At 37.2% G+C, this 14,288-nt stretch overlaps 2 protein-coding genes across 6 annotated transcripts in view; one reads left to right on the forward strand and one right to left on the reverse strand.

Moving 5' to 3' along the window:
- Positions 1-3,988: 3,988 nt before the first annotated feature.
- Positions 3,989-14,288, reverse strand: part of LOC147488298 (SET domain-containing protein) — a 28,585-nt gene continuing 18,285 nt past the window's right edge. For 2 of the 5 annotated variants that reach the window (XM_086575238.1, XM_086575236.1), the window contains one exon: positions 3,989-4,264. In XM_086575238.1, the coding sequence (XP_086431364.1) occupies positions 4,085-4,264 (180 nt within the window). In that variant the 3' untranslated portion in view covers positions 3,989-4,084. The remainder of the gene's footprint in view (positions 4,265-14,288) is intronic. The other 3 variants (XM_086575237.1, XR_015203279.1, XR_015203278.1) reach the window with 3 other exon arrangements.
- On the forward strand, positions 4,264-12,716 carry LOC147488299 (uncharacterized). Its single transcript, XM_086575239.1, has one exon. The coding sequence runs from the start codon at positions 10,711-10,713 to the stop codon at positions 11,998-12,000; it is 1,290 nt and encodes a 429-aa protein (XP_086431365.1). The 5' UTR covers positions 4,264-10,710; the 3' UTR covers positions 12,001-12,716.

Below are 14,288 nucleotides of genomic sequence, written 5' to 3' on the forward strand. Positions count from 1 at the left end.
CTGAAATCTGATTCTAAAAGAAAACAAATTCTTTGATTTGGTTTTCCATATAATGATTTTCTAAGAATTTGGATTTTGTATGTTTAGTTGGAAAGGGGAATTTGTTGTAGTTGAGTGTAGTTTGGGAGTACTGGATCAAGACTCGTGAAACTTGCGAGAAATAGGGGATCAAAACCTTTTGAAACCATCTTTAAAATCTCTCCCTCTCTTTGCGAGCTTAGACGTCAAAAATCTATCTAATAAAAAGCAATAGTGTGGGGCCACAGGGCCTCCATCCAATGGCTGTCATTGCATTTTAACAAGTTGTGACATGGCAAAAAGAACGACGACTCCCACCTAGTATGTTACTTCCATCCATAACGTCTGGATCTATGAGATCAGATCTTCTTTTCTAATCTCTCTTCCAACATTTGCCCTAACCGTCGCCACCACTCCCACCCCTTTTCTCATCTTGTCTAGAATCTGCGACTGAAGAGAGTATTCGATTGGTTGCGGATATCTAGAGGAGCTAACTGTTTCCCCAAAAAGTAAAAGTAAATTCCATAATCTGCTTCCCCCCTCTGGAGAAAGAATTAACCTTGCTTACTCTCTCGATCTTTTGTTTCTTGTAATTTCTACGCAAACTTATTCCTCTTAGCATTTGAAAACCTTATTTTATGAACACATCCTATAGGTACAATAAAAGGTTTAACGACAAATCAGCTCGAAGATATTGGTTGCCAGATAATACTTGGAAATAGATACCATTTGGCACTTCGTCCTACTTCTGAATTGATTGATGAACTCGGAGGTCTTCACAAATTTATGCATTGACCAAGAGCATTGCTTACAGACTCTAGTGGCTTCCAAATGGTTATATATAAATATCTCACCCATTACTCTTATTTTTACCATATTGGCAATTTGGCATTATGTTAAGCATACTCCCCACTTGTTAAACAAATGCTTCTTTGTACTTTTCTAGGTCTCTTTGTTGCTATTTTATTGTTGCTAACTATTTTATTGTTGCTATTACGTACTTGATGTGTATTTGCTTTTTAATTTGAAAATTCTCCCAAATTAGTACGTTGAAGAGGTATCAAACTATATCCTCCATATAGGCTTGCTTATATTTGCTTATATTTTACATAATGTAATTTACGTGTTAGTAAATTTAATATACCACGTCTCACATAAGAGAGTTAGCACGACCCCTTTTCACTTTGTGTTCTACTTCTCCTACAGAGGCTGTCACGTGTTGACTGTCTTTCTTGTAATTTGTATGATTTTTATGTGTTACTTGATTTAATTGTTTCATTGATACTTATATTACTAATATTTCTTTTTGAATTTCAGTCACCTGTCGATGGAAAACCAATGCTCCTAACGCCTGAGGAATCAATACAAATTCAAGTATGTATATTGGTTCTAGAAACTACACATTGTGACTTTCTGCGAGGGTACACTCTCTTGTGGACCTCTTCATACTTGCATTAATAAACCAATTCCTTTGCATATGACCTGTCATGTAGACGATGAATAGGGGGATAGAGAAGAAATGAAATGCGACCAATATGATTAAGTTATAACTGAGGTGTAGAGATTATCAACAAATGAGTTTCATTCAATCAAATGTTACTGCAGTGATTGCACCTCTCTTGTCTGAACTGAAAATTATAGTCTGCTTGTTTATTTTTTTCCCTTTGTGCCGAGTCCTGTTTTGGCATGGCTGACACGGACACACGACTCAGATACAACACCGATACTTCTAGATGAAGACATGGATGATAATGTACCTTAAATAAGATAGATAAAATACTAGAATTGAAATCCTGTAAATTCAAAACTTTACTTATCTTCTTGTCATATAATTTCTTTAATAAGAAAATTTAAAGTTAGATTGAATTTTAGGTGTGTCCATGAATCTGATTTTTAGACCATGCTGTGTCCGAATCTCTGTACCAGTGTCTAAATTGGACACTCGTACCCGTACCAATGCAACACAACTTGCATACAACTGCTGTTGCGAAAAAAATAATCTGCAAAGGTTTTTATGAACATTGCTTCGTTCAAATTATGTAGGTTTTGCGAGTTGGAGTGTATTTACATTTTGTCAGTATTGCATTGAAGAACTGTTTACACACCTTGGTTAGTTATTTTATAGTTATGTACAAATCTATTTCAATTCCTACTAAATGGTGACGTCTGTTTATATGGTTTTAGCTGAACGAAGAAACTTCGATTCTCATATTTTCAAAACTTAGTGATCTCTATTGATTCTCAGGTATGCTCATTTTCATTTTTCCTTCCATGCTCTTTCTCTACTAATTATGTTGTTTAATTTGTTTTTATTTGTTTCATCCATTAACGTGGTGATGGGACCTTGGCCAATCACTATAACTTAGTGATCTCTACCGATTCTCAGGTAAAGTGAAACAGGTAACATCTCTTCTCTTATAACTCAATCTCTTTGATTTTCCATGTAAAGATTCAGTTCCTTTTAAAATCGTTTAGCCAAAGATGAATTATTTGCTTTCTTCTATGTAAAGGTTTAGTCTGAGCCCTTCTGGTGTTGTTACAGGTATTTATTTGCTTATTTATTAAGGGTTCTATTTTTTGGTTTTGGGTTTGTTGAAAAATATTAATTTTGATTGATTTGAGTTTTGATTTGGTTATGGTACTTTTACAGGCATATTAGTGCAGGTAACATTTCGGTAGCTATTGTTTGTTCTTTGATTTAGTAGTGTTGTTACAGAAAGTCGTGTTTATGGAACTACCCCAATGGCCTATTTTGGCAGTAAGGTATTTTCACCATCTATATTAATTGTATATCCTCAGTTTTATCCTCATTTTGTATTGTGTTTGGTGGTTATTTGTCCAACATTACACTCAAAGGAAGTTAGGATATGAGTTTACAAATAAAGGTTAAGTTGAGAAAAATTAAGTATTTGTAGAAATGACCATAGTCATCATCTTGGACTCAGTCCAAAAAACATTTGGTTGCCACTTCGTTAAAACTTTTGTGGTACATCTTGCAGGAGTGCAATGAACCTTTTTTACTTCACATCTTCTATGTCTTGCATTCGTCTCTATCAGAAGACATTGCTGCACATTTGGACCCACGAGAATAAGATTTCAATGAGGAGAGTCTAGAGGTGAATACAATCGTTTATTGTTTCACTTCTAAATTGTCAATTTCTTCTTCCCTTTAGTATATATAGTCTTTCCTACTCACTCTATTTAATGAATTTAAAACAGACAATTACATACTTCTTCGATGAAGTTTTCTCAAAACTCGGGATTTACGATAATGACTTTGACATTGGCGAATGAGGATGGGGTTTATGGAAGAGTTATGATTGTCAACAATGTTATTTGTATTTTCGCTACTTTTTTTTTGTACTTGCATACTTTTGTGGGTGCTCTTTTTGGTACTATTTTGATGTCCTCATTCAAACCACTGGTGGAAGTCTAATTGTGTATTTGTTTCTCATATTGTTCTTATTTCATTTGCTTTAATTGGTGTTCTTCTATGTTTAAGTCCATTTAGATGAATGAGTTTAGAGATTTTGTGCAAATCACTACCGGATTTATTGAATGAGAACTCGTCTTTACAGCCTTTTAACAGGATCCAAAAATATTGGAAAGTCGTCAAATAATGGGGAGATTCTATCCAAATTACCCCTGAGGTGGTTCAAGTTAGTGTCATGTCGAGTTTCTCAGCCTAATAATCATTCTTGACCATGAATGGAATAATAGCCAATATAATACAATCAAAGGGGCGGGGGTGGGGGTGTTTCAAGTTCAGCCAGAGTGTTTTTCTCAATTTTCCTTTCTCAATTTTCCTTGAACCAAACACAGCCAGAGTGTCTCTGCCCTTGTGCATGTATACATGAAAATGAAACATCTATAGGTAATGACACTATTGCAAGTCGAATTAAAATTCCTAAAAAGTACGAGTGTCATGCAAATCGTGCGTGAACTCCTGTTGCTCAGCATGACAATTGACTTAATTAACTCTACAAAGAAATATATTAATAAACAATCAGTTTTACAAGAATTTGTTTTGTAATAAACAAAAATATGCAGAAACCATACAAACAAATCAGGTTTCAAGCGTTTGAGATCTCTGTTGTATTTCCTTAGATAGGATGCAACAATAATTCTCTAGCCAAGCAGATGCGGATTTCAAGATGCGGAGCTCGCCCGAAAGAAGATCTTGGGCCATTTGCTTTCTGAGAGAAAACTTCCCTCCAATGTAACGAGAATTCACTATCTTCAGAAACTTTAAAAAGGAAATGTGAGGCACATCATTATTAAATTTGTGTGAATTGGGCTTGCAGTTTCCTAAAGTCAAACCAAAGAAGCCTACAGAAAAATATCTTCTTTTCCTGGAAAGTGAAGAATACTATTTCCATATTGAAAATTTTCAAGTAAACACAATTAGAGGGTTTTGGCCTATTTCAAATTAAATACTAAAATAAAACAGAGCATACTTTTTTTTACCGATAATGGGACTTCTCATAAAGAGTTCATACCATCCAGGGTCCAACAAGGGGGTGAGCAAAAACCAGAAAATATTAAAGCCCATTGTCCTAAATCATAAGCTTTCCTGTTATTGGTCCTCTTAAACAAAAACACAAAAAATTGCATCCAGAATGTAAAGAGCATTGGCCAAAACTGGTACTAATAGAGTTCAAATGGGGTTTTTTTTTTTTTTTTTGCTCGGTAAAAGTTAAATTATATTAATCAAAGAAAACGTAGGTCGAGATAACCTCCCATTACAACGGAAATATAAAAACAACCCAAAAATAAACCAACCACCCTACTCAAGACTCTCTCTATACATAATATCTTTCCATCTAGCTACAAATTGTTCAAAATAAATGTTTCTTAGGTCCACAAAAATTTTACTCCAATAACAAATGGTTTTCAAGCTCCCATTCTGCTCCAGCACCTCTGATCATTAGTGTCAGTATAAGGTCTTGGTTATCACCTAGTAACAGTGCTTTATCCACCATCAAATCTCTTAGTAGCCAGGCATCAATCTCAGCACCATGACACTCCACTTCCATAGGACTTGTAGCGGTAAACTTCATGTACACAACTCCAAGTAGCCTCCCATTACTGTATATACAAACTGCGGCAGCTGCTCCCTTGTTTGCCAATCAGTCATAGGCACCATCAAAACACAATATATTCCAAGCTGTGTAAGTTTGAGGTCCTAGTCTAATTAGGGTTTTGGATACATAAATATCATTTCCATTCTCCAAATCTCATACATTATCAGCAAGATATAGGTACTTGCATATCTGAGGGTCTCCTCTTTCTCTTGTTGTTCCAAAGGATTGTCTCCTTAAGCCAGTGTCTCAGAGTTTTGTCATTGTTTTCCTCTACTCTTAAGTTCAAATCAGACCCAAACCACAAGCACCTAACCCATTCACATTTTAGGAATAAACATTGTTCAGTCTCTATGCTCTTCTGACAAAGCATACACCCTTTATCACCTTTAAACTTGATGTGGACGTTGAGTCATGGTGAAGTCAAGCCCAAGGGTGCAAACACACCTCTCTCGGCGTCCCCCTATTTAGTTGGTTTAATTGTTTAAATTAGTTATTGCCAATTGGCATATTTTAATTGGTTTGCTTTGTTGGCAACTAGTATGAATAAAGGGTTTGTAATTAGGTTTGGGTAGAGTTGAGATTATTGAGTTAATTGAGAGATTATAAAAAAAGGTGTGATTTTTAGGGTTTAAGAAGAACTCGGGTTTTTTTTTATATCTTAATTAGAGTGTGGATTTAATACAATGGTTGCTTCCACCAATTGTTAATCCCCATTAATTTCTTTCTTCTCAACAAATTCCCATACTAGAGTTCTAGGGGACATCTCCCGAGGGTTGGACTGGGCCGTAGGAAGTTCTAGGTGTTGCATCCTTTTTTTTAGGTCAAGCATATTTTCTGTTAGAGTTCTACATATTTTCTGTAAGAGTTTTAAGAGGACATCTCCCGAGGGTCGGACCCGAATATTTTAGGAAATTTCTGTTATTGTAAACCCTTATTTTTCATATATATACATTTAAGTGATACAAGGCCAAACCTAATAAGGCCGTATCCTCTTTTTCTCCAAACTTCTTCTCCACTAACAACAATACAATTTTAGTTCTCACTAGGGTATCCTCTTTTTCTCCAAACTTCTTCTCCACTAACAACAATACAATTTTAGTTCTCACTAGGCAAACCCCCATGGTATAGTTTCCATCTAAGTTACATTGACACGGATACATGCGTCCTTATCTGACAAGGTGAAATATAAAAAATAGAGGTATATTACATACAATGTGTCCGGGTGTGTCCGACATGGATTATTTTTGAAATATGGTGTGGCCATATAACATGGGTTTCCATACAAATAACTATACACTAGCTTCCATGGTTTCCATAACACTCGTTGACACTTTTGTATTGATCCTAGACCCACCATCTGTCTCCCTCCTTGGTTATATGTTTGTAAGCTGACTTGACTTTGAACTCAACATTTTTGTTAGCAACCCAAATGATTGTTATCAGTGATTTCTGGATTAAATTCCATTCGATTTTTGCTATTAATGACAGGTCAGGGAAACAACTATCCTAACCTGTTTTGGTTCCAAGTGAGGTTTTGAGCATCTTGGAGATGTTGGACCATGGTGAGATTTGTGTTTGTATCTAGGATAGGTTTAACCAGGTTTTTGAGACAGGTTGGTTTGTTAAGATAGGTTATCTTAGGTTCAGTGTAAATAGAAAGGTTAGAACCATCTCCTACTTTCCATAGGAAACCATCCTTACCAGCTTCCATAGACCCCTTTATCCCTCTCTAAAAGTATGAACATGGTTTGTAACTTCTCTGTTTGTCCACCACTTTCAAAATCTTATTCCAAAGTGAGTCTCTGTTTCTGGTAAGTCTCCAGCAGTGCTTGCTCACCATTGCTATACTCATTTCCTTGGCCTTCTTGAACCCTACTCCACCATTTTCTTATGATCTGCATAATTTCTCCCAGCTAAGAGTATGTACTGCATTTGAATCTGTTACACCGTGCCACCAGAAAATTCCATTCAGTTGATCTAATTTGTCTGCCACCTTGCTAAGAAACAACAACTAACAAGTCAGCTTCATTGGATAGATGGGGATTGCTTGACCAACAACTATTATGAAGGTGCTCCCTGGTTGAGACTATCAATTAAATATTCAAAATCTCCACTCTTTTTACTTGATAGTACAACTGTACAATTGGAACTCCCAAATACTTATCTCTAATCATCAAACTTTCCAACTCTCCACATTTTCATGAGCATTTTCTGAATTTATGGTGTTACTAAAGCATTCACTTGACGTTTGACTTTTCCCAGCTCACCTTTTGACCTGGAGCTCTACAGTACATCTTTAAAGCTTCTCTCATGTTTATAGCCTCCTCAAAACTTGCAAAGACAATGGGATCATCTACATATAAGAGATGGCTATTAGGTGGTGAATTCCTTCAAACCTTGGTTCCACTGAGTTTTCTTTCGCCCTCATTTTTTTGGATAATCCTTAATAGAGCTCCTGAGATGAGTAAAGAGATACAGGGAGAGGTTGTCCTAAACCTCTTTGAGGTGAGGGAAAATGTACTCTAGTGGAATAAAACTGTAACGAACACTGTTCTTAAACACGAAAGTCCACTCAACTTGATCATACACCTTCTTCATGTCCAGTTTAACAGAATCCAGCCTTGTTTCTCTTTTTTTTCTTCAAACCTCTTCATATTATGAAATATCTCACTTGCTAACCAAATATTGTCCCCTATACATCGTCCTTTGAGAGAAGCACCTTGTAGGGGGGATAAAGTTTTTGGAGATGACCTTTAAGTCAGTTGGCGAGGATGTTTGATATGATTACAAAGGCTGATAGGTCTATATTTGGATATATGTTCTGGATTTGAGATCTTTTGAATTAAGGCTATGAAGAAAAAATACCATAAGTGAAGAAAGTTTGTACAGTTTCAATGATTATTTCTCCCACAATATCCCAACAGTTTTGAAAGAATTAGCCCTGAAACCCATCGGGTCCTGGGGACTTGAGCGAGCCCGTCCTTTTAACAACACTCAAAATTTCTTCATTTGTAGGAAAGCATTAAGTATATCCCTTTCTCTGTCAGTGCTGATAGGTTGGAAAAGGTTTATAGTTTCAGGTTCAGGGGATTAAGGTTTTGTAATGTGAATAGATCTTTGAAGAAGTCATGTATAATCGCCCCTACAACTTTTCTCTTTTCCTTCCACATTCATCCCTTAGCTTCACCATTTTATTCTTTTCTCTCCGATATACAGACCATAGAGTCGAAAGGCAAAAAGGTTTTGCATTCCTTGCATTGTCTCTGATCCAATTACTTCCTGATTAACCCCCCCACAAACTTGCTTCTCTGATTAACAAGTTATTCAATCTTTCTTTCAGTTCTCTGATTAAGCCTTGTTATAATTTCTTATATTTACTTCCCTTGTTAAAATATTTTTCCAGCTCTTTCATAACTCTTTTTATCTCAGAAAATATGTAGCCAAACACTATTTTAGTTTAGGGACGCGTTCGGGGGACATAAATTTGACTCATAAGTTCAATCACGTGGTGAACCACAAGATTTCTTAGAATCTAACGGCTAAAATGTGGCAAGGCAAAGCAGTTCTATTGTTGTTGTTTTTTTATCCAGCTGAAGCCAAGCCAACAAAGCTCCTGTCACCATCTTTTGTTTTGGGTCTTCTTCCACCTCTTCTTCTTGTTCCTCTGGTTCATAAGTTCATTTAAATCACTCGCGTAAGTTGTTATGTAATTCTCAACCATCCAGTAGACAACAACACAAAAGATTTACTAGTTTGCATTTATGCCTAATCAAACTCAAAGAGACCCAAGTAATAGTATTTTGTTTTTGCTTGATCTTGAGTACCCATACCTCAATCCAGCTAATATAGGAAACAATCCGTACACAATATGATCGGGAAACAATAACTGGTTATCTTTTTAAAGCTTCAGTTATTGGGTTTATGTAATTTTGGTTTTCATTTCCGTTAGTTGTAATTTCTATTATATTGGGAAGAAAAAGAAAAAAAAAAATCAACTTTATATTTGAGAACTAATATTGTTAAAGATTAATGTATGGTTGCTTTGTATAAAATGATGAACTTCAATTATTGTGTTCACTTGGGGAGGATGAATATTAGAAAAAGGATTGACCGAAGCTGAGAAATGCTAGAATGCTTAACGTAGCGATAAATCCATGAAATCTGCTTGTGGTTAAACTTTTGGTGAACGAAATTAGTGTATTCACATGGAGAAAATGAGGAAAACAGTGAAAGAAAGAGAAGACTAGACAAGAACAAAAGGAGGAAGAAGAAGAATAATGTGAGTCCCATAACGAAAAATGGTGAAAGAAGCTTTGTTGACTTGGCTTCAGCCGGATAAAAAAAACAACAATAGAATTACTTTTTCCTTGCCACATTTTAGCCCTTAGATTCTAAGAAGTCCTGTGGTTCACCACTTGAGTGAACTTATGAGTCAAATTTATATGTCCCCCGAACGCGTCCCTTTAGTTCATCTCTAGTAATATCCATTTCTATTAAAAATATTGCTTCCCCTAAAGTCTGATCCTCCCTCACAGGATCCCAAGCTCCTTGAACACCTCTTTGCAAGAACTAACTCTGACCCACATCTCACAGAATCTGGCTTTCTTAGGAGTATATTGATGGTTACAAAGAGAAATAGCTAGGGCTAAGTGGTCAGAAGACACCATTAGGTGTTGCTTTAACATTAGCATCCGGAAAAAATTCTAACCATGAAGTATTTACTAATCTCTAATATATGACTTCTTAAGACTCTGTTATTTGACCATGTGAAATTTGGACCCCTAAAGCCTAGATCAACAACCCTAAATCACTGATAAAATCATTCAAGTCCACAATACTCTTATGAGATTACTGTCACCACTCACTTTTTAATTCAAACAAGTAATTGCATTATAATCACCAATGACAATGAGTACCTAAGGGCCTGGAATAAAAGGTGCAAATTGCCTTATTATATATGTCGAGGTTGTTGATAAGGGACACCAAATGCAAACCCACCAATTGAAGTGTTAGAGTTCTAAGGGACATCTCCTGATGGGCAGCCCGAATTTGTTTAGGAAGTTCTTTGTTGGCAGTATTAGTATTATATGCCTTAAAGGGCAGTTTAGTCTTTGCACCTGTTTTAGGTTTTATACAAATAATATTTGAGGAGACCAGCTACTGGCTAAGCTGTCTCTCTCTTTCTGCTCTCTCACCATGACTCTTTCTCTCCTCTCTCTAATTGATGCTTTCAATTCTCTAACTTGGTATCGGAGCCACTTCTTCATCTGCCTTCTTCTATTTCTTCTTCCTTTTTTGTTGGTTGAAATCACTCTGCTGGTTTGGTGGAAGTTTAGAGAAACTCTCCGCTTCCTATGTGTTTTGTTGTTTACTTGTGTGCTTTTGCACCCTAAATGATTTGAAATCGTTAGTATCTAGGATTGTATCCAGTTTGTAATCGGTGTGGATTTCTACTGATTTGGTTGTTTTGTGTAGTTGTGATTGGTGTGAATTGGTTGTGTTGGTGAAATCCGCATCAAATTGGAGATTTCTTCTTCTTCTTTCTTGCTGAACAGTGACTTTTGTGTGTCTTCTGTGTGGTTGTTGCTGGTATTTTCTGGTGTGAACAATGGATGACGAAGTGAATCCTAGACCTGACTCTAAGCCGTCTTTATATTATGTCAACGATGATCTCGGTAAGTCCATTACTAATTTTCGTTTAAATGGGAACAATTATCTTTCATGGAGTTATGTTGTTGAACACTTTATTCGAGCGAAAAAAACATCTAAAATTCTTACTGATGATCCTCCAAATTCCAATGATTCTACTTATGAAGACTGGATGGGTTCTAATTCTATGGTTTTGACTTGGTTGTGGAATAATATGGAGCCAAAAGTTCTTACTAATGTGCAGTTCTCACCCACAGCAAAACGGGTATGGTCATCATTGAAGATGTATTCTCAAGAAAATAATATATCTCGAATTTATGATCTGTTTGAGTCTTTGTTCAAGACAAAACAGGGTGATCAACCTATTGATGAGTACTATAGCACTATGAAAGGACTATGGGAAGAGCTTTTGTTTTATCAACCATTTACTGTTAATTTGGAGAAGCAACGAGAACAACGTGAACAATTTCAGGTTGCTTTGTTGTTGCATGGGCTGAATTCTGAGTATAGTGTTTACAAGGATCAAATTTTAGCAAGTGAAACGGTACTCTTTGCAACACAAGCTTTTTCGCGTCTTAAGAGAAAGTGTTTGGAGCATGGTGAGTTTGTTCCTGTTGCTAAGGAGTCATCTGCCTTACTCTCTACTCTGAGTAATTGTGGTGGACGAGGAGGTTTTGGTGGTGGTAGAGGCTTTAATGGCCGTGGAACTCTTGGTAATTCTGGTTTTGGCAGAGTTAACCATGGTGGTTTTGGAGGACGTCGTGGTCGGGTCGTGGGGATAGGTATGATGGGTACTGACAAGAGGAAGTGCACACATTGTGGTAAGGATGGTCACACTGAGCCATTTTGTTGGGACAAACATGGGAAGCCTGCCTATGCCAATAATGTTTATGATCAGACTTTTGGGTCTTCCACTGTTGCACCTTCTGTTGCTTCAAATCCTTCTATTGCTGAAGTTTTGGGTCAAATTTTGAATCGTCTTAACTGTATTTATGTTCCTTCTGCAACACACACGGCTACTATGGCAAGTTCTGGTAAGTCTGCTAGTTTGGTGGTACCTTCTTCATCTTGGATCATTGATTCAGGAGCTAGTGCTCATATGACCGGTAATCCCTCTTTTCTTTCTAATTTTGTTCCAAGTAAGACTAGCATGACTTTAGCTGATGGGTCCTCACGTCCTGTTCTTGGTACCAGTGTTTTTCGTCCTACAAAGTTCTTAAATTTGCAATCGGGTCTTTATAGGATTTAATCTGATCTCTGTTAGTGAACTTACTAAATCTCTACACTGTTCTGTAACTTTTACTCCTACTGGTTGTGTGTTTCAGGACCTTAAGACGAAGATGACGATTGGTTTGGGGTATGAGCGTGATGGGTTATATGTATTGAATGTTGCGAAATCAAGTTCCGTTTCGGCTTTGGGTGCGTTTGTGTCTCCACTTTAGTGGCATCGTCGTCTTGGTCATCCCTCGTTGGCTAAGTTGCGTCAGTTACTTCCTAAGTTATGTCCAGTATCTGTTTTAGATTGTGAAGCATGTCAGTTGGGAAAACACCATCGTAGTACGTTTCCCAGTAGGATTGATAAGAGGTCTTTGAGTCCTTTTGATGTAAGTCCAAACGGACATTTGGGGTCCTTCACGAAATAAAAGCTTATATGGTTTCTTTTATTTTGTAGTGTTTGTTGATGATTTTTCTAGAATGACATGACTATATTTGTTAAAGGATCGTACTGAGCTACCTCACACTTTGTCCAATTTTTACAATGAAGTTGCGACTCAGTTTGATAAAAAAATTAAAATTATTCATTCTAACAATGCCCGAGTATACTCAGTCTTGTGTGAGACATTTTTCTGAAGATCGAGGTGCTATTCATCAAACCACTTGTCCCCACACCTCTCAACAGAATGGAGTTGCTGAACGCAAACTTCGTCATTTACTAGATGTTACTCATGTTACTTGCACTATGATGTTTGCCATGAGGGTTTCTAAGCCATATTGGAGTGATGCTGTTCTCACTGCTAATTATCCCATTAATCGTATGCCATCGTTTGTTCTTGATGGTCAGTCTCCTTTTGCATTGTGTATCCAACTCAGTCATCTTATGGCTTGCCACCTCGAGTGTTTGGTTGTGTTGCTTTTGTTCATGTTTTAGGTCATGGTCATTACAAATTAAATCCCTGGTCTATAAAGTGTGTTTTTGTGGGTTACTCACGTACTCAAAAAGGGTATCGATGTTATAGTCCTGTTACTTGTTGATATTATGTTAGTGCTAATGTTACTTTCTTTGAGTCTACTTCCTATTTCTCTACAGAGAGGCAGTTGTTTGATCCAGATTTAGTGTCTTGTTGTGAGGGGGAGTTACTTAATTCGCTACCCCAACCAGTTGTTCCCATTCCAATTGTTCCTTTTGAGGAGGTGCCTCCCTCCCCAGTTGTACCTTCTGAGGAGGTGCCTCCCTCACCTGTTATGCCCTGTGCAGAGGGGCCTAGTCGTGTTCCTATTACGACCGTTAGGTGGTCCATGCCTATTTATGCTCAATATCATCGTATTTTTCCTCGAAAGAAAGTTACTAATTTTGAATCTGCCACTGTTACTACTGTTGAACCAGCTCTGAACTAGTCGTCATCTTCTTTAGAGGCTCCTTCAGTTCGTGTTGTACCTACTGCTAAACGGACTAGGACTCATGTTGAACATGTTGCTCAAAGGACTAGGTCTCAGGTTGAACCCATTGCTAAACGGACCAGGTCTAAGCCTCCTTATCCTATCTCTCAGTTTGTTTCGTTACATCGTGTTGCTCCTGGTTTTCGTACTTTTACTTTGTCTGTGTCTTCTGTTTCGGTTCCCTCGTCCCTTTCCCAAGCACTAGTTTATTCTGGCTGGACATTAGCCATGTAAGAGGAAATCTCAGCCCTTCATGAGAATAAGACTTGGGATCTTATGCCTCTTCCACAAGGTTCCACAAGGGAAGAACACAGTTGGATGTAGATGGGTTTTCACAGTGAAGTACCTCCCGGATGGTTCTGTTGAGCATCTGAAGGCACGTTTGGTTGCTAAAGAGTACACTCAGACATATGGGGTTGATTATATGGAGACATTTTCTCCTTTTCTCCTGTTGCTCGGCTTAACTCTGTTAGGATTTTGCTTTCTGTTGTTGTGTGCATGGGTTGGCCTCTCTATCAGCTTGACATTAAAAATGCCTTCTTGCATGGTGTGTTACAAGAAGAGCTGTAGATGGATCAGCCACCCGGGTTTGTTGTTCCTGGACAGGAGAATATGGTGTGCAAGTTGAAAAAGGCTATTTATGTATTAAAGCAGTCACCTCGTGCTTGGTTTGATAGGTTTAGTTCTGTGGCTATCCAGATTGGTTTTCATCGATCTATCTCTGATCATTCTATGTTTGTTCGACATTCCGCGTCTAACACTATTGTTCTTATTGTATATGTTGATGATATCATTTTTTCTAGTAGTGATGCAGTAGGTATTTCTGATTTGAAATGGTATTTGGGGTAGCATTTTCACACGAAGGATTTAGGTCTCCTT

This window comes from Coptis chinensis, chromosome 7 (assembly GCF_015680905.1).
Source record: "Coptis chinensis isolate HL-2020 chromosome 7, ASM1568090v1, whole genome shotgun sequence".
Lineage (NCBI taxonomy): Eukaryota > Viridiplantae > Streptophyta > Magnoliopsida > Ranunculales > Ranunculaceae > Coptis > Coptis chinensis.

What these genes read in the sequence shown, in the direction of transcription:
- LOC147488299 (XM_086575239.1), top strand. Translation starts at nt 10,711, where the DNA reads ATGGATGACGAAGTGAATCCTAGACCTGACTCTAAGCCGTCTTTATAT.